This window comes from Vanessa cardui, chromosome 2 (assembly GCF_905220365.1).
Source record: "Vanessa cardui chromosome 2, ilVanCard2.1, whole genome shotgun sequence".
Classification (NCBI taxonomy): domain Eukaryota; kingdom Metazoa; phylum Arthropoda; class Insecta; order Lepidoptera; family Nymphalidae; genus Vanessa; species Vanessa cardui.
The window spans coordinates 8,925,915-8,946,787 of NC_061124.1; the positions used below are offsets into that span (position 1 = coordinate 8,925,915).

The following is a 20,873-nucleotide window of genomic DNA, read 5'->3' on the forward strand; positions in this document are numbered from 1 at the left end:
CGCGCGTGCTATTTGATTTGACCAATGAGTGCGCGTGCTATTTGATTTGACTAAAATCGCGCGCGTTTTTAGAGTTGGCTGTTAAGTACATTTTAAATGATAGTATATTTTAAATTAACAGAATTATTTTACTTATACTTAATGACAAAAATAGTAAACATTTTATGTAATTCAATTTTCAGTCTATAATAACTAACAGTTTTATAACGCTTTAAATACCGTCAAGTCGGTTCTAAAATGATTACCGACCAAATGACCAAAGCTTGTTTAAACGTCATTCACATATTTGCCGGGTTCCTTTCCTCATAGATTTAATAATTGTTTTGGAGTACCTGCTATAATGCAATCTAATAAAAAACATTGAAATAAACTCACCAGGTACGTGTTGATCGTTAAAAGTGACCCGGACCGAGTGCGGCCGGAGTAGTCGAGGCGTGAACGCAGCTATGTATTTGTGCCCGCCGAGCGGTCGGACCGAGCTCGCCACTAAAGTTCCATTACCGCCGGAGACTTCGAGTTCAAGTTGACCAGGACCGGCTGAACTTGCATCCACTACAAGATAATATATTTAAGTAATATCTTGATTTTACTAACCTTTTCTAATACAAATTTAAAAAAAAATGTTAAGTGATGCAGTTTCACTTTCAAGTTTGTTTGCGAATTCCATTTTGCTCCTGAAGTTAATCAAAATTTCGAGGCTTGTGACGTAAAATCTCTTACGATCCTAATTACATTCTATTTATAAAATACTAGGAACACGCCCAAGCTGCGCACGGGTGTATATATCGTTGTATTGTGTTCAAATTATATAAAATAATTACAAATTGTAGCCTATGTGTTATTCAGTTATATAAACTTTATTACTGTAAAATTTCTTTCAAATCCATTTTGTATATTTACGTGAAAGAGTAACAAAAATATTTACATTCATCGTCACAAACTTTCGCACTTATAATATTAGTAAGAAACTAAAAAAATGTTCTATAATATAGAACCTCTTTTGTCATAATTTCCTTCCTTATAATTTTGCTATTAATTTAGAAAAAAATATTGACCTTCGCAATTACTTACCGATAAATTCCACTGGTTGACCGACTATTCCCTTGTAAGTAGGCTTAATAACTATTCCTCTTGCACCTCTAATGTTATCCCTTTGAATTGGTCTGTAAAAAAAAAGTTTTACGTAGACACTTAACTTGAAAGTACTTCAGAGTTGGAAGCTTTACTGCAGGAAAACAGAAATATTTCATTCCGATTGATACCCGTACCTACAGCGTTTACGTCAGCAATCGAAACGGACTTATTTCAGATGATTCGGCTTAAATTTCGGTCGGTGATTAATTCTTATTTTTTTGGTAAAATATTTGTATTGTACTGTATCGTACCTTGTTAACTGTTTCAGGTAAAAAAAGCAATTATATCACAGATATTAGCCTAATATTAACAGGTAGAATATTTAAATTATTAAATTTAAATCTTTGATGTATAACCAATTGAGGCAAGGTTCTTAAACTACGCAAGATATTATAGTGCACAAATTCGTGCCCAAACACAGGTGCATTCTATAATCCCTCTCATAATCCGATGGGATGGCTTATTTGATACGACCGGAAAGAGTTGAAGAAGTTCTATGTTAAACTTTTGACTATTGTTGTGATTTTTTTGGTGTTTGAACATAAGACCTCAGTATACGACCTTATAGTTATTTGTATGTTACATAATTAATGCCCTTTACCGATACTAGGGGAATTCATTAGGTTACGGTTTTTTAGATTGACGAACATTAATTTAACTGTTAACCATCTTTCTGCTGGCTTTTTAACCAACAAAGCGTAAAATAATTCCATATTTATAGAATAAAGATTTATTATTGATGTTTTTAAATGACGAATATATTTTTGTTTTTCATATAATAGTCTTAGAAATACAAAAACATTAAACATATAGTCGTCCTGCTCTAACAATAAGAGCCAAATAAAGAAATAAATAACATCTATTTCAAAGCAGACCAATAAGGGATCTACAACCCCAAGCAGGTAAGGAATGCAGAATTTATAACATCGAGATCTCGTTCGTTCGTTCAAGTGCTTTATATTTTCTTTATGGACTTCTTATTTTATTTCTGGCTTTCGTTCGTTCGTTTCAATCCCACATCAGTCTCTATTTATTTATAAAGACAAAGCAAATAAAATTATTCTACGAGATGCCACGTTCTTTGTTTAGTTATTCTAAACAAATTGGCTAGAAAACATAATAAAGTATCTGTTTAATATTTCTAATTATATATACAAAATTTATATCGCTTTATTTTTTTTCTGTCAATTTATATTTTGTTGTCAATCAAGACGACCTCCGTGGTCGAGTAGTGTGTACACCGGTCTTTATGGGTACGCCACTACGAGGTCCAGGGTTCGATTCCTGGCCGAGTCGATGTAGAAAAAGTTCATTAGTTTTCTACGTTGTCTTGGGTCTGTGTGTTCGTGGTACCGTTGTTACTTCTGATTTTCTGACATAAGTCCTTTAGCTACTTCGATTGGGATCAGATTAATGTATGTGATGTTGTCTAATATTTATTTATTTATTAAAAAAAAATCAACTTCCTAAAATTTGGTCGTGGAATATGAATTTGGAAACCGTATATCGTTATCATAACTTTACATTATGAATGCCATGACGATATACTCGTATGTTGAAATAGTTTGGAACAGCGTCGTGAACAATACTGTGTCGTAAATTTCCGGCTTAATATACATTTTTTTGTAAAACTTTGCGGCGTTGCGGCTCCCTTTGTAATTTTGGTTCCCTTAAAGAAAAAGTTTACCACATACCGATAAACTTTATGTATAAGCAAATGTTTTTAATATTACGTATTCTTCAAAATACCTACTTATACACTTCCAGGCCGGATAAATTATCTACATACATGTATAACTGTAATTAACTAACATTTTTAAATGTTGAATAAAAGTAACTACTGAGTTTCATGTTTGTTCTTCTTGGTACAATCTACTTTCCGAACAGGTGGGAGGTTCACTTAAAATAGTTGTTAAATGACGCTTCTAAGTGCTTGTAAAAGATTACTTGAATAAAGTATATTTTGATTTGATTTGAAATTATTTATTAATAACACAATTTATTGCGATTCCAATGAATTTAATGGATGGAAATCTAATATATATGGGGAGATGGAATTGATACTGTTAGTATTGCTGTTGTCTCTTGTAAATGTTACCTGAAACGAGAATGCGCTGCATCCGTTTCAGTGCGGGCCCCCCCGGTTGGGTCGCGGGGGGGCCTATTGGATAAAAAAGACTGCTGTTGTTGGTGTTTCTCCTCCACACTGCTGTAGGAAGAGTCTCGGACCACGTACGAACTTTCTCGAACTTCACGTTTCGTGATTTCTTGCTGTATAAAATCAAAATATATACATTTCTTATATTTAAAATAATATAAATTTTATTATTATTTAAAATAGGAACATAGATACACAGTGTCGGATATGTCATCGCGTACTATGCGGTAACTTCTGTTGGCAAAAACGTTGATATTGTAAAAAGTGATGGATTGGGATATTGTGCCTGTACTGACAATGGGTCATTCTTCCTAGAAATTTGGGCACAACTATACATAATGTTCATTATTTTTGGTACATGGGTGTGATATACAAGAAATGTCTGCATTATTTTTGTATTATTAAGTCCAATTATATATAATACTTTAAAACGTTAATGCCAACATAAGCTTTTCAATCCGATAACACACATTGAATCTTATTTATCATTGGGGGCTTAAATAAAACCTCTTTTAGTGGATTTCAGTACCTGGACTATAAAAAACACATATGTCCAAAAGTACACTAATTTACAGATCAGAGTCCTCTTCACGTTTCTATAAAAATAGAGCATACTTACACGACTCGTGTAGGTGTCCGAATCACGCTCGTCGACCAACCGATCGAGGTGTCGGTTGAAGGAGTCGCGCGAGTAGTCGCTAAACTTGTTTAGCTGTGTGTTACGCTGCGTTTCACGATCCAGGGTGCTTTGTCCGTGCCGATCGGTAGTTGCATCAAGGCTGAAATAAATGTTTTATTGTGAAAACGTCAGTTTTTCGTTTCAAACATCAACGCGAGTGTACACTTACCTATTATTGCTAAACATTTTTCTAGTCGTTTCGACTGTATCCCAAGAGTCGTTTCTTTGACGATACGGCTTCCCACCCGGATCTCCTGTATCAGCTGTACCTGTCAAAATATTTAAATTAAAATAACATTGTTTTTATTATTAATATATGTTTTATTTTTGTCGCTTTTCAGCTTACTCGGACTTCCATATCTTTTAACTCTATCCGTTTCTAACGAGGACAATGGACTGCTCTGGTCAAGATTGTCTTGTGACCCGCTGTATGAGCTGTAAATTTTATAGTTTGACCGCTTTTCCACCACTCGCTTCGTCGTTGTCACCGGGCTGTATCGATCGGTGGGACTGTTAACTCTGCAACATAAATGTGTGTTTTTATAATATGAAAATAATGATAATGAACACATTTATATTTCCACTTGACATAATTGTTTACAATTGACACCGTATGTTTAAACAAGGATCAAGACTATTAAACTGTTGTACTTGAGTTCGTACCAAGTTAATTATTAACGCCAATTATCGTTTCGAAGTGTTGTGTATAGTGCTCGTATATTTTGAATATCACCTACCGATTAATTGGACTGGCCGTTCTGTTCAAAGGACTATCTTTCCTCGTTAGCGGGCTCGTCCGACCGATCGGGCTTGTAGCCCGGTATGGGCTGCTAGCTCTATATGGGCTGCTCGACCTAGCAAAATCGAGCCGTGATCCGTTGCCTAAATGTTTCGATGTTATTGGACTAGCCGTTCTATTCCGAGAATTCTCTGTATCGTATGTCGTGTTATAACTATCTCGTTTATTTAATCTCGGATTGGAATACGAATCGGTAACATCGTAAGCTTTTTCTTTTATATCCGAACCAAACGAAGATTTGTAATAATCCGTTGAATTTCGTTTCTCTTCACGGCGATCTATTGAACTCGAACTGTGCTTTGTATTCGTTTCGTATAAATTTAAGTTACTATGCGGGCTCTCTGATCTCAATCTAGTTACTGAAAAAAATAATAGAAGTTAAAGTACTGTTAACAGCATTCGCTAAAAAATATGATTTGAAACATTTCATGGCGCGCCCTGGGGGATATGATCGACTAAACGACATATACCGTGACGATAAACGGCGTGGATTATGCCGTCATGGCGTGCCATTATTGGCGTGCTACGTATATTATATACCATATATTTATTACAGTAAAATTCATTTTTTTGTTTTATATTTATTTATTTTTCCTTTAGTTCCATAAATTTTTAGAAGCTATCAATTTCAATGTTCTAGAGGACGGGCCAGTAATGGCAATTTTTTAAAGATATTATTATTTTACCTGGACTAGATATCCGTGCATAAGCTGGTGATGGGCTCGCACTGTCGCGATGTTTCTTGGAACGTGACCCGACCCTGAATACGTGGGGAGATCCGTGAACATCATATCCGTTAAAATAAATGTACAACTGTAATAAAAACAAATGATAATAAATTAAAAATAAAACGGTAATTCGTAAATAGACATTTTATGTTTAAAAACCCACTCTATGTTTTCCGGCCGCTTTGGGCATAAATGTTGCACGATACTTCGTTGGAGATAATTTCTCCAACGCACACATGACACTTCTTTTATCGTGAACAATGTCTAATTGCAAATCTCCCTTGACACCGCATTGACTTGTGTCCAGTTCAAACGAGTGTGGCTTAAGAGGTTCCGCTCCTTCCAATGCCCCTGGGCTCAGGTGAACACCAGCTGGATCGAACACTTCACAAGTGAATGGACCTCCCTGGAAAGTCATAATTTTTTTTATTTTTTTTATCAATGAAGCAACACAATAATTCAAATAAGTTTTTGAATTTAACGCAAATGATAGCTTGATTTTAGGGTTTAAAATTACAAAAACACAACTTTAGACATGTGATTTTACTTCCAAAGTTCATATAACAGATACAACGACGTGTAAAACGCAATTTTTCTACAAATCCGTAAATTAAACCATAGGGTATTCAATTTCAAGCTTTCGACTAATAATAACGCGTCTAATTTCTGTTTATTTGGCTTGTGTTTGGAATAGAATATATACGAAATTTTAATTATTAGAATGACCCAAGATATAAAATTAACAATAATAAAGAACGTTAAATTATTGTTAAAATAAAACTAAAAATTTTTAAAAATATTTTAACATAAAACCTGAATGTGTTCTCCTTTGTAAGTTATAGCAATTGTCCAGACACCAGCTTCATCCGGTTGAAATGTGGCACTTGAAGCTGTTGTTCCTGGAGCTGATGGCGGTGGGTGTCTTGGCCTCAGGGGCACGGCACGACCACTCGGAGAATGGGCAGTAACGTCTATGTCTTCTCGACGTGGTGCCCCTGACAATAGGTTAAAAAATGGCATTTGATAGTGTCTCTATAGCCTTATTTAATAAAAATGTAATAAATATGATGTTGATACATTAAGTATAGATATGAGGAATAAAAAAAATATATTAGTTATTTAATTTTATTAAAAATTGCCATTTATAAAATAATTTAGTAACCTGTAGCGCTGACAAGCACTTCAACGATGCTTCCAGCTGCACAAGGCGCCATTCCCGGCGGCGGAACCGAAACTAATCTAGGTAAAACTCTGAAGAAATATCTTCCATCGACTCTAAAAATTAAAAAAAAATCAGCACGTTTAAACACAGATAATGTCATAGACTATTTATAAAATAGCAATACATCTGAGCTGTATATGTTTGATTGTTAGCACTGAATACCAATCATTACAATAACACTATAATATTCAAGACTGTATCGATGAACAAGTAATTACAGTGATTGTTCCTCAGGTTAAATCGTCTGTGACGTCATTTGACAGTGATATGCTCATATAAGAATATTACCTGATGTCATCCACGGTAAGTATAATTTCATGCATGCCTGCGTGTTCAGGGACGAATTCGCCTGCACCTTTTGAGTCCAACTTTAGTCTAGATTCTTGTTCTAACGGATTAAGTATTGACACTTTTACTTCTGATATCGATAATTCGTTCGTTATACTTTCTACTTTGATGTAAGTCTGAAAGTAAATAATAATTTTAAAATATAATAACAGGTTGATCTTTGTAAAATATATGAAACAATTAGCCGGAATAACGTTAAACTTAATTTAATGGTATCTTTAATAGACAGGTTGGTTCAAGAGGAAGGTTTATATTCATAATACATGCATAATATAGTAGACAAACACTGATAATTTTAGAGGTTTTTAATATCAGCATTGCAACCGTGCTAAGCCGGGTTGGATCGCTAGTATCTACTAATATAATATAGTCAACTCGTGAAAAAGGTCGATGAAACTATGTCAAAACCTCTGGTAAAATAACAAAAGTATAATCAGCGTTTAAGTTCAAGTGTATATATTAAAGTCATATTGCTATTTAAATTTATTGTTATGATATAGAGATAAGTAGAACTTTGCTGAACAATGGCTTGTAAGTCGACTGGAGATGCTTGTATGAGTTCGTATGTTAGGAATTTACTCTAAGAATGTAATGATTAAAAGCTTACTGGTTCTCCAACTCTCCCAGAAGTGGAATCAAGAGCGACTCGCAACATGTCGTGGATTGGTGGACGGGGTGGGACATTTCGGAACTGCGTGGCCCAGGCCATTACACCCAAGTGCTCCACATCACTTTGACTCATATCTTTAGCCGATAAGACAGGCTGCACACCTAAAAAAATACGGTTACACGTTACCAAAAATTACCCAAGCTCATTGTTACAACGCACAATACATTTCGGCGACCATATTGTTTAACGATCATTAAATTTTAATTAAAGCTTTTATTTATGATAATATATTTCAACCAATTAAGTTTCATTTGATCAATGATAATTATTGCATTCGATAATATGGCAAATATAATATATTGCTTTAAAAATAGTTGAGCATACACTGTGGGCACCAAACATAATATTACTGCTTGTTGATACGACCCTTTGATCTAAATATAAACTGCTCACTTGGGAAAATAAACCACTAAATGTACGTTTTGCAACATTTCTGCAATGTTTCTATTTATACAGATTATTTCCATGAATTCTGAATAATATGCTGTGAATACAAATAGATCATATACAGCCTGGCTTTTAGTCAAATTAAAGCTTATTCTTTTTAATTACTATTTAATACAATCTAAATAAATATACCATGATAAACCTTTTCCATTATTTTGCAATTTTTATACATTTGAAATATCGATGTAATTATCAGTAATAAATTAATTATTTTATCCTGTTTTATTTTTTGTATGCTCTGATATGCTTTCATTGAAATTAAACATGGTGGTTTCCTTGCGATGTTTCTTTACCGCTAATGCACGGGCTTAATTTAAATACATATTAAGCACATGATAATTCAGAGGTGTTAGCCTGGCTTTGAACTCGTAATCATCGGTTAAGAGGCACGTCTTCTATCCACTGGACCATCATTAATGTGTATGATATCAATCAATGAAATAAAATCTTAATTAAACGGTATACGACGTTACCAAGTAATAATAAATTATTATGTTAAACCTTATAAGCTATTGTTGGATTATTCATACCTAATTTTTTTCCAGCATCGATAGCCATTTGGCAATTCTCTTCCCATCGTGCTGGGTCTCGTCGAAGTCTGCTCGGTGGTGGTGCCGGACCACCCATTGATCTTACCAGCTCATTGGCAACACGGCCATCATTCCAATCAGTCTGAAAACGTATAATAGTTACATATTAATAATATTAGAATATGAATCTGTTATTAGAAAATAATAAAGAAATCATTAAAATCGGTTAACTGCGTCGAAAGTTTTGTGGTAACAAACATAAAAAATAAAGTCGAATTAAGTACCTCCTCCTTTTTTGAAGTCGTTTAAAAAATCAGTACACTTTGTTTTTTAAAGTAACAGTCTAAACTACGTCTATATATAATTATAGGTTTTTACATGTATCAGTATCAGTAATGGTACGTTACAAGTATGTTAAATGAATGGTAATGAATCTTGCTCATTCCTTATCTTCTTTTTAGAAATTTCAAATTCATCGTGACAGTAAAAAGATTTTTGTTTAGTTTTATAAAAGCATTTCTTACTTTTATATTTAAAAAGTTACTATAAAAAGTTTGTTGTTAAACGGTTTCCGAAATATTTATATTTTTGTGTTCGTGCACTTTTGTAGGTTATGTAAAAATATTTGAAATAAAAAGTGCACTTATGTTATAACTTTACTAATTGATTATTACTTTTAATTATCGCAATTTTCGTATTTGTATTGTAAGCGCATTGTTCATTGTCGTCTCAGAAAGTGACACAATTAACTACCGCGAACAGAATTAAGCCAAAAGTTTATAAGTAGTCCGTTATTATTTACGATGTATGTTGCTTATCTTGCCGAAGTGCTTTTGTTCGACGAACAAAAACAGATATCACATTATGTTATCATTCGACACAACGTACAACAGCTTACGTATCACTTGTGTTGCATAACAGCTCGTATATTTATGTTCAGCTCTTATTAGCTCACATCTTAAGTTTCCTGTTAGCTTGGTATTTGAAAAGTGTTCACGAGTATGTTTTTTTTCCTATCTTATAAAAACATATAAGATACAATTTAAACAAACTTGCGTAAAGGTATTTTATATGTATATTAACGAAACTGTAAGACTTTTTTCATATTTAACACGCTCTTTAATTTGCCATATATGAATCTTATGAAACGTTCAATGATTACATATGTTTCATAAATTTAAAAATTGCCACACGTAATATAATACCGAACATATAATATCAATAAAATTATTTCATATTTTTTTCCTATCATCCTGGCGATCCTGTCGAAGATACAAATTAAAAAAAAAAAAAAACATAAAAAATACAATCGATTTGAGAAGCTTCTCCTTTTTGAAGTCGGTTAAAGAGACTGCTACGTCTGCGCTGACTTTTCTCCTAGTGACGATAAATTGTATTCTTGGACGTGTTTTTTTTTCTTTTTAAACAAATATGTATGTATATAGTTCGTATAGAAATAACAAGTAATAAAAATATAAGATCAAAGTTACTAAATGGACATATACGGTCCAAAGCAATACGGTTTGTTGGAAAACTAAAGAAAGAGCATATTTATATCTTAGCCATTTGGATATCTTGGCTGATCTTTAGGTGTCACACAACGGTCGCAAAATAAATAAATAATACTTCTTAAGTAACACAAACTTAAGCTCGTGTCCGTTTCTCGAAGTATCTGGATGTCGAATTTCACGACCAGTCGTTAAGACGTTGAGACTTGAGGCGTTAAAGTAAAATAAACGATAAAACTAACTTCCATATTTATAACCTTTAAAATAATTTAATGACTGGAACTCGATTGTTTTTCGGAATATTACGATAGTGTATAGAGTATTATAACAATATACTGTTACCTATAGTGTATTGTGTATTGTGAGGAATGTTACTTGTGAGATGACGTCAGAAAAATAAATATGGAAGAAGAAATGCGCTGAACCCAAATAATTGGGATAAGGGAAGGATGATGATGACGACATTGTATAGAATTGTTCGTACTTGAATTTTATAATGAACACTGCAATTGTACTCTCAATACACTTATTCTATATTTATAGTTAAATAAGATATAAATATATATGTTTTATTCTCTGTATAAAATAAAGACCTTCAAAATATACATCGAAAACAGCAATTTCTTATTTTTTTTTTAATGAAAGAAAGTGTAAAACAACTATCTTTATGCCAAATAAAAAAAAAGTGAATATAGATTTAGGAATTTCATTCATAGTTTACCAAAAACTCTACGTTCATGTATTACTTTAATGAAATGAAACACTTTTGGTTAATTTTCTTAATTTCATTTTCATTAGTCACTGAAATTAAAGTTTGCACAGAATTAATTAAAGTTTCGTTTGAAATCGATCATAGTAATAATTAGTATCCCATAATACTGATCAATTTGTTTACGTACAAAATTATATTGGCTTCTTGGGAATGGTGGACCCGATCTTTTCCATTCTTTAGATTGTTGTTTTGACTTAGAAGAAATAAAATACTTAGGACACAAGTTTCACCGGTAGTAACAAATATATCTTAAAAGTATTGTGGATCAGCTTCGAACTACTCCAAACAATCACACTAAAGTCGGTGTTTTTGTTCAACTTAAAGGTGCATTTTTTAACATTATAAAATCCAAATTCATTACGCAATGATGTTTTAATAAACAGATATGTTATTAACGCGCAAAAAGTGAAGTCTAGAAAACGTCTTAATTGGGACGTTTGCCTTTAGTCGTTTTACATAGTAATACGTTATAATACATCATTATTACGTAGTAATACGTTTTGCGTAATTAAAACATCTAGTTATCCCTTTTACTTATTGTTTTTATCAAACTATCCTTTTTACTTTTAACGAAATGTAAAAATAAACTAAAATAAACGGTCCCCGGCGTGGCACACTTTTTTCTGTTGTTTAGTATGGATGTAACATATCTGTTTATTAGATTGTTGTTACGATATTTTAAGTTTCCATTTATTTTTTTGGTCAATACAAATGTCATCAAATTATACATTTAGTATTTATTTTTATATTTTAATTTATTATTAAAAAACCAGTAGTCGCCCGCGGTTTGTCTTGCGTTTTAGGATGTTTGTTGTCACGTATTGGGCAAAAAAGTAGCCTATCCTTTCTTATAGTTCAAGTTTGCTTCATATCAAATTTAAATCAAATTCAGTTCAGCGGTGTGATCGTATAAGGGTGATAAATAGGCAGACAAATTTTCACATTTACAATATCAATAAAGATTAAAAATAACTACTCTATAAACCTAATATATGCCTAATATCTATTCACAGGTATCCTTCATAAGTCACGGCATTCCAATCACAAATTTTGATGATATTGTATACAATCTATTACTCATTATTTATAAAAAAAGCGTACCGTAAAGTTCGTAATGGGTCTTTCTAGGCGAGAGTTAACCCATTCCAAAGTTGATTTAACTCCTGCGGCATCTGGTTTCATGAAGTAGGACAGATATGTCATGCCGGAGAGCTCGTCAAGCCAAGGCGACGCTAAGTAGTCAGGTTCCAGCACCATGGGTACATCAAGCTCTCGGTGAGCTAACTTCATAGCTCGTCTACAATTTTCTATAGCTTCATGGCGATCTGTAAATAATATTAATACGTTAAGGGTAAATTTCCAGTAAATGATTTTAAATTTATACATTTATTGTTTCAAATAATTTTTAAATCATGTAGAGGCCCTAACCACCAGCATCTGCGTCCAGTATAAAATATAGATTACAGCGAAAAAATCTGATAAGAAAATCAGTAGCTACTCTGTTTCTCTAAAAAAAAAAACAATTCGATTTTCATGTTCTTTAGCAATCAAGAAGTACGAATTCAATAGTTCTTGTCACATTTACTTATTTATTTACTTGGTGGTAGGGCTTTGTGCAAGCCCGTCTGGGTAGGTACCACCCACTCATCAGTTATTCTACCGCCAAATAACAGTAACCAGTAATGTTGTGTTCCGGTTTGAAGGGTGAGTGAGCCAGTGTAACTACAGGCACAAGGGACATAACATCTTAGTTCCCAAGGTTGGTGGCACATTGACGATGTAAGGAATAGTTAATATTTGTTACAGCGTCATTGTCTATGGGTGATGGTGACCACTTACCATCAGGTGGCCCATATGCTCGTCCACCAACCTATAACTTAAAAAAAACAACTGTTTTTTTAACAGACAATATGAAAAATCGTCATCGCATCATCGTATTAATCATCGCTTTAAATCAAATGATGTTGTGTTACCCAAATGAGGGCGTGTAGGTTAGTTACTCTGAATCACAACGTTCGGCTTAATGTTTAAAATATACAATGATGTTATTTTATTTGTATATAAAATTGTAATTGTTTTTATTAAATAATGTCCTTTAAATAAATATTTTAAAGAATTACAACTAGAGCGCCTGTTATTCTATTTTGACAGACTGACAACTATCTTTGTGTCAAACTTTCATCTGAATCAAATAAAAAATTCAGGAGCACATAAAAAACGAACGATGAAAAATTATATACCTATTTAGAATTTAAATTAAATTATTTATGTTAAACAAAAAAACTAAACATTATAAATCAAGAAATCAATTTTATTACTATTAAAATATAAGTAAATCAATCATCTATATTTGGCGCCAAAAGTGTAAAACCCCTTTGAAATAGAAATTTTTAATAATTAATAGTATCAGTAATTATTTGGAACGTCTACTTTTTATTTATTTTTTCCCTATATTGCAGTATCGCTCTCTAACCGGCCAGGTTTTTTTCTGGTTTTTAAAACTAATACTTTGTTAAATCGTAACCATTTAGTAAATTGCATTAAAGCTCTTCAATGTGAGACTATAACCTATTTTTATATGTAGGCATCGTTCCATCGTCACTGGGACAAAAATCGGCTTACGCTATTAATATATAAGATGTGATACACCTTAAGCTCTACTGAATAATCAATAAGGCTTATGAAAGGCATAAAAGAACAGAAGGGATGATAAAATAGAAGCGATAGAGAAAAATTATCAATCATCTTCTGACGTTAGATTGAAAAGCATTTATGGAGAGACCAATTAATTCACCACGAGATACATCATCTGTATTATTTTAAGTAAAATTTTACTAATTTCGTTTCAAGGAAAATAGAAACCAAATTTTCATACTTTAATATTCGTAAAGGTCTTTTGTAAGAATCACGACATCTATTCCTTAATTTTAAATTTAATTTAAGACTGAAAATTGCCTTTTTCGTCGGTCAAAGAATAAATGAATACTAACTAAGTTCCTTCCAATGTGGGAAGGTACCAGGCTTGCAGAAGTCGACCAGAGCTGATAGTAGAACTCCGCTGTTCCAGTCGGTCGTGAGGTTACCAACACGGCATTCTGGTAGCGCTGCCTGGAGCCATGACAGCATAAGTTTTCTGCAATAAATAAAACCATTTAGATAAGTTTTTACACACTACGAATAGTAACACTATGGTCAGCTTAGACCTCTTTATAAACACGATTAAGGACTTATTCCACCTCGTAGGTTATTCCACCAATTTGGTGGATATATGTAAGTAGCAGATTTTCATCCAGGTCTGACGCATTCGTATTTTATTGATTCACTTACCCTTCTAATTAACCGTATTAAAGAGTACTGACTTTTGGAGGAATTGTTGAGTGGGTAAATATTGAAATTGAATCCAAAATTTTCAAAGAAAATTCAAAATAAAATAGAATCAAAGAAACATTAAGCCGTATTAAAAAAAATGTCCTTCAGACATCGGACGCGGTGGCCTCTCAACAGAGAATAGTGCAATGAATACTATATAAACGTACTTCATATATCAAATGAAAATTGGTCTTAATCATGACTCGTGAGAAAAATTAAATTAAATTAATTCAGTAGTAATAGTAAAAATATAACTTCTATATTCTATATAAATTTATTGTGTTACAAACGAACCTAGTAAATTTAGAAACAACGTGTAATCTATACTATCTTAGATACTAATATTGTAAATGTGAAAGAAACTCTGCCTGTCTGTCTGTTTGTCGCTCTTTTACGAACGAATTTTTTTGTCTATCACATGACAAATAACCCTCTAAAATGCGCGCAGCCGCGGGCTGACATATTCCTTTACAATTAAACTCTACAAATATTGTTCATATTTATATGTTATAAGAAAAATACAGCGTTAAAATATCATAGCCCCGTTTGGAACATAAGTGTGAGCCACAAACGTTATCGATTGGTTTAGCAATAGCAAAAATGTGATGAAAGTTTACATATAAGGTGTATTAGGATGTAATGCAATCGCTGGCTGTTTGCGCCCGCGCAAGCGAGCCGCGCTAATTGCCCAGTCTCGCACTGCGCCGGCGCAGTAGCGTGGGGCTGCTAAAAACAGTTATCTATTATAACAGCTCTCTGTTTCTACTATCCTATATTGATCATTGCAACAGATAAGGCGATTTTAAAACAGTAAAATAACTAACAATAGTAAATTAACACGAACGTTGTAACTTTTAAGGCGAACAGTAGCCAAATTACTTTATTTAAGTACAAGCACTTTTGAATCATCATTAAGTAAACTATATTCATTGAAGCTACCACCGGTTCGGAATGAAGATTCTAACCAGAATAAACGGCAAAAAAGGGTAGTTATTCATGTCAAATTTACAATAGTTGTTAGAGATCCTTGATCCAAAATTTATAAATTAAGAAATGGTTATGGTTTACGTAATGTGATATCCATATTTTTTCTATTGAAGTATCATTCACATAATTTCATAATACAAGAACAAATTTGTGATTTATCATTTAGAATATATCAACACATTTAGATCGAAGAGCAAACTTTTTTTTGTATAGTCGTTATTCTATTTAATGGGTGCTGTTCATTGGAACTGTTCATTTTTTCATCCATCATCAATGAAACTGTTCATTTCACGAAACAAAATTTTGATTGTTTTGTTTTAACAGAAGTTTAACAAGAGCATGGTCTTGTTAAGTCTGTAAATTAATTTTACAAAAAAAAAAAAACGATTTGACTTTTATAGATAGACTTAGATAAAGCCGAATCTTAACTTTTGTTTAGGAATGGTAAGTTAAACAATGTAGCTTTGCTCTTTCTTTTAATGTCAAATCATTGAAGACAGAAAGAGAGGAATTAATTTTATACTAACCAGATGCGAAGGAGTGTTTTTCAGTGAGACCGTTAATACTATGAAATGATAAGAAAAAAAATTGTAATTTATCCGTATTACCTGGGTGGGAATTTGCTTCGGCCAATTTGATAACGGACAATCAGTGACCAAATCAGTCCCAGAATGAGTTTTAAATTTCCGTTTACGATGTCCACGTTTCCTGAAAAATAAAATACACTTCACAGTCATAATCGTCAAATATATATGATTTTTTTTAAATACTGGATTTGATACGATACGATTTGTTACTTTTTTGGACTACAGAAAGGAGCAATGATTTTATCCTATTTGGAGAAATTTTACAGCCAAAAAAATTGCCAAAACATTTTATTGAAATGTTCTTTAAGATAAGGCAAATAGAAGTTGCAATAAGGTAAATATGTATGTGAATTAGAATTTGTTATAACTTGCTAATATCCATATTAATCTTAAAATGGCAGTCAGTTTACTATAATTTTAAATATTTGTGTTATTCAAAGCTAGGACTAGTGTCGTACAAAACGACCTACATTAATTTAATTCCAAACTTTCTCTAGTGTACTGTGCCTTTAAAGATATAGTTTTCATTGCATTGAAATTGTTTCCTGTATAAATGCCCAAAAACAGCGTCCGATCGCTTCCACGATTATTCCTGACTCACGTTACCGTAGCAAGTTTAATTGAACTGTTTTTTATTACTTTAAGTAAATAATGTTGTTTAATACCTATATTAACAAGTTTAACGCCATCGTCTTCGATGGCCTGTAATGCGGTGGTAACATTTTCAAGTCGATGGTGCTGATTGGTCGGGTTCGGACTCCAGCCCTTTAACCTTCGACCCTGCAAAGCTTCCACCAGAGAGCACAACACCGTTCCATCACTCAAGTCTTCCACCAGGTCTATTACCTGTTAAAGAAAAAACAATGTAAACATTAACAACAACAGCTTGTAAAACATATTCCACCACGCTGTTCTAATGCGGGTTGGTGGAATACACATGTAGCAGAATTTCAATGAAATTTGACACAAGCAGGTTTCCTCACGTGTTTTCCTTCACTGCCGAGAACAAGATGAATTAAAAACACAAATTTTGCACATGAATATTCAGTAGTGCTTGTCTGGGTTTGAACCCGCAATCATCAGTTAAGAGGCGCGAGTTCTATCCACTGTGCCATCTCGCAATGTAAAACCCAGTTTTTATTATCTGTTCTATAATGTAATTAAACACAATAAACTATTTAAACAGTTTAGAAACTTACACAATTATACCCATTAGTCGCGTTATTGAAAATCAAACACTACGTCGAATTTTTATTTGCTTTCAATTGTTTTTGTAAGTATCTAATGTTGAAATAATACTTTTGTAAAGTGAGATAATATTCATCTAACCTTAATATTCATGGGCTTCAAGGTCTCATTGACCCAGTTCCTAAATGTGTTCGCTTGGATTTCGACCCATAGATCTTCATGACCCTTGATCGCCATGGCTTTAGCTGCCGTTCCTTCTGGACTCCTTGCTGCGAGACCGGCTTGAGTGATCCGACCCGCTGATCCCTCAGGTGTGTGGGCCTTTACACCCTGGTGGGTGACCCTGACCCCCTCCATGTTGCTTCAGTTAACAGTACAAATAACTAAACCTTTTTATAACTTCAGTCATAATAACACTGCACGGCTGCGACATCTGGAACAAGTAATTATATATTATAAATGTTATTTGATTTATACTGTTCTCTCGTTTCGCACGTTATAAATATAATTTCATATAGCGTTGGTGCAAAACGTGTACGGTAACGTTATTGTAATATTTCTGTATTTCGTACGTAGAAAGGAATATTTAGTTCATACTAAGTATCTGCAATTTCGAGGTTTAGCAATTAGTATTAATATGTTAGCGCGCATAATTAAGCTATGATTAATTTAATTGTAGGTATGATAATACAAATGAAAATCAAAAGGAATAAATATTTTATTAATATAGTTCTTTATTGTATCTGGTTCGGAATGAAGGGTATAGAATAATCAATAAAATTTGTGGTTATTTTCATGAATAATCATGAAGAAATCGTACATGTAATAATCAATATATCGAAAGATATTCATTATTATTATGTGTATGATGATAATAATTATAATAACAGCCTGTAAATTTTCCACTGCTGGGCTAAGGCCTCCTCTCTCTTTGAGGAGATGTTTAGGAGCATATTGCGACACGCCACTCCAGTGCGAGGTGGTGGACATGTGGCAGAATTTCGTTGAAATTAGACGTGCAGATTTCTTCACGATGTTTATCTTCACCGCTGAACTCGAGATAAATTATAGAAAATTCAGTAGTGATGAATTTGAACCCGCATTCATCGGTACGCGTTCTAACCACTGGGCTATCTCTCAACTCCATTAATATCAAAATACATTTATAAATGCAGAAACTTGAAAACAATAACGAAACTACGACGCAGGCTTATCGGAAATTCTATTTATAATAAGGAATGTTTCATTAAGAAATAACGCACGTATGGATAGTTAAAAGGAAAATAAATTCCTGCTGTCGATAGTTTAAACGACCTTTGCGATAATGTGTGAATCGTGCGGCTCGTCAATGTCAGCGAGGCGGGCGCTAAGAGTTTTCAGCAGATTGATGACGTATTGTCACTTGCCTTGTGATTGATGATACCATCCGAGCTTTTTTTCATAGCGGACGATGAACAGTTTCAAATTTCGAACGGTATAGCGGAATGAGTTTTAAACTAACATCTATAACCAATCTGATAGTAATAACAAAAATGCTATCAAAGTATGGTTTAACAATAAGATACCTTAATAGTACAGTAAATAATGATGACATTACAAACCCCCATTGCGGAAACCATCAGGTCAGTAAAAATATAGAGATTTCTTTTCAATAGTTTTTCAGGCTGTCGTTGCTAGGAATTCGACTATATTCTGTGAAAAACCAGTGCAAGCCCAGGCAAGTACAACTGAAGTTTTCATGTGCTTAGTTTGTGTTTATAATTTATCTTGTGCTCGGCCTTGAAGGAAAAATTCGCGAGAGAACCTGAATTTAACTAGTTATTACTTTAAGTATTCTATTGATATTTGCTGTTGTTTCGTTTCGTTGATTGCATTTTGTAGTTAAATTAATTATCAATTGATTCATGTATAAAATAAATTTTATATAAAACTATACCAACATATATCTATATACAGCATATATCTACATATATTATAATTTAATTTAATTTACACCTTGGTACGATTGTGGATCGCTTCGATAAAAATATATTCCAATTAAATAATAAAAAAGACATCCTACTCCTGTCTCTTGAAACGCCGAACACAATAAAATAGATGAAAAGCGGTCCAATAAATTTAAGAATGTTAAATAAGGCGAAAGATATAAAATGAAACATAAAACTCCCATAGACTCAAAGCAGGTGGGTCCGCACTCTTTAAATTGCCTCTTTTAAGACTTTTGCCGAAATCAATATTGGCTCTGTAACTTTCCTTTCTAATTGCGAAGCCGTGAAAATATTCGCTTAAAATAAATTCTATATAGTACGAGCCCTTTAATAGAATTTAATTTCTTGCGAATCACATTGTGGAGTATCTTATTACTTTTAGGAATTCTGTCGTACATAACATCGAATGTATTTTATTAAACTAAAATGATTTATTAAATATATATATATATATATATATATATATATATATATATATATATATATATGTCGGACACTCATTTCTACTATATAAAAAAGAAGGTAATCTAAATGTATTTTTGGTTTATGTAGTCAAACTCAAACATGAGTTTGTATTTTAATCAACTTCAAAACAGAAGGAGATTATCAATTCGAATGTATTTTTTATTTTGTATTTCATAAAGTGTAAGATGTTTTAACACTTAAATGTATTTTTATATTGCTTTTAGAAATTAATGATAATATACTTAATAATTGCTTCTCTAAAAATCAAATTCTTTATATTGCCTGTGTACTTATCTTGTAGACAAAGGGTTAGCACTTTATTTGACAAGAATGAAGCACAAACTAAATCGTAAACGCATAATTTTTCCTACATTTCTTACTTCCTTGTTGGTATACGCCTATACGGCTAACGATATCTAAGTCATGTATTGGTACCCTGTGTCGGATCAGTAAAAAGTTAATTGGTATTTCTGTCGAGATGTAATGACAGCTTGATCTTTGGAAATTATTCGCACCCTAAACAGCCGTGTCAAATTGTAGTCATATCGAATTAGGGAGTAGGTACAGATTTAAATAAAACTAGTTATAACGGATTTTAATCGCGTATATTAATTATTTTGGACATCCCGACGTTTCGAGCACTTTACAGCGTTCGTGGTCACGGGTAGGTACAGACTACGCTTGAGTTTGGGGAAACATTTGTGAACTACAATATTTTTTGAGTAGCTAATTATCATCACGACCGAATCAATTGGAAGGTTATATAACCATAATAATTTAAGAAGTTTACTATAATAATATTCTATTTATACTTAATTTCTTTTGATGAAAAAATGACACATACGATTAGTTTTATTTTAACGCAAATAAAACGAGTAACGTATTATAATATGTCAGTTAATCCATTATAATATTTAAATCCATAATCTATATTATCCATTAAAAACATACTAATAAGCTTATAATAGCTTTTATTTAAGCCGATTTTGACCGAATTTTGTCTCGATTGTCTAGTGATAGGATTCAGGGAAGCAGAATCCCTGGTCCTGGGTTCAAACCCTAGATGCTGATAAAACAAATTCTATCGATACATTTTCTGTAACAGACTGGAGTCTGGAAGTGTGGCATCTAAGACTTGACTAAGGAAAGCATGTAAAGCCGTTGATCCTTCAACCCTCTGGAGTCGTGTCGAATTGCCATCCCATTGGATTATGAGAGTGAAGGAATAGATAGTACACCTGTGTTTGCGCATACATTTGCACCAAAATTTGAGCCAATATTTGCGTACTATATA

At 32.9% G+C, this 20,873-nt stretch overlaps 1 protein-coding gene across 1 annotated transcript in view; it reads right to left on the minus strand.

Annotated features, from left to right (window-relative positions):
- Positions 1-20,873, minus strand: part of LOC124541059 (filamin-A) — a 112,943-nt gene that overhangs the window by 66,302 nt on the left and 25,768 nt on the right. Inside the window, exons 2-20 of the mRNA XM_047118871.1 lie at positions 17,268-17,559; positions 16,604-16,784; positions 15,960-16,059; positions 13,986-14,128; positions 12,097-12,320; positions 8,716-8,857; positions 7,676-7,839; positions 7,009-7,184; positions 6,661-6,773; positions 6,312-6,493; positions 5,662-5,904; positions 5,457-5,583; positions 4,709-5,129; positions 4,318-4,490; positions 4,141-4,240; positions 3,912-4,071; positions 3,233-3,405; positions 1,072-1,163; positions 376-552 (exon numbers count right to left, since the gene is read on the minus strand). Coding sequence (XP_046974827.1) covers positions 376-552; positions 1,072-1,163; positions 3,233-3,405; positions 3,912-4,071; positions 4,141-4,240; positions 4,318-4,490; positions 4,709-5,129; positions 5,457-5,583; positions 5,662-5,904; positions 6,312-6,493; positions 6,661-6,773; positions 7,009-7,184; positions 7,676-7,839; positions 8,716-8,857; positions 12,097-12,320; positions 13,986-14,128; positions 15,960-16,059; positions 16,604-16,784; positions 17,268-17,483 — 3,307 coding nt within the window. The 5' untranslated portion in view covers positions 17,484-17,559. The remainder of the gene's footprint in view (positions 1-375; positions 553-1,071; positions 1,164-3,232; positions 3,406-3,911; positions 4,072-4,140; positions 4,241-4,317; positions 4,491-4,708; positions 5,130-5,456; positions 5,584-5,661; positions 5,905-6,311; positions 6,494-6,660; positions 6,774-7,008; positions 7,185-7,675; positions 7,840-8,715; positions 8,858-12,096; positions 12,321-13,985; positions 14,129-15,959; positions 16,060-16,603; positions 16,785-17,267; positions 17,560-20,873) is intronic.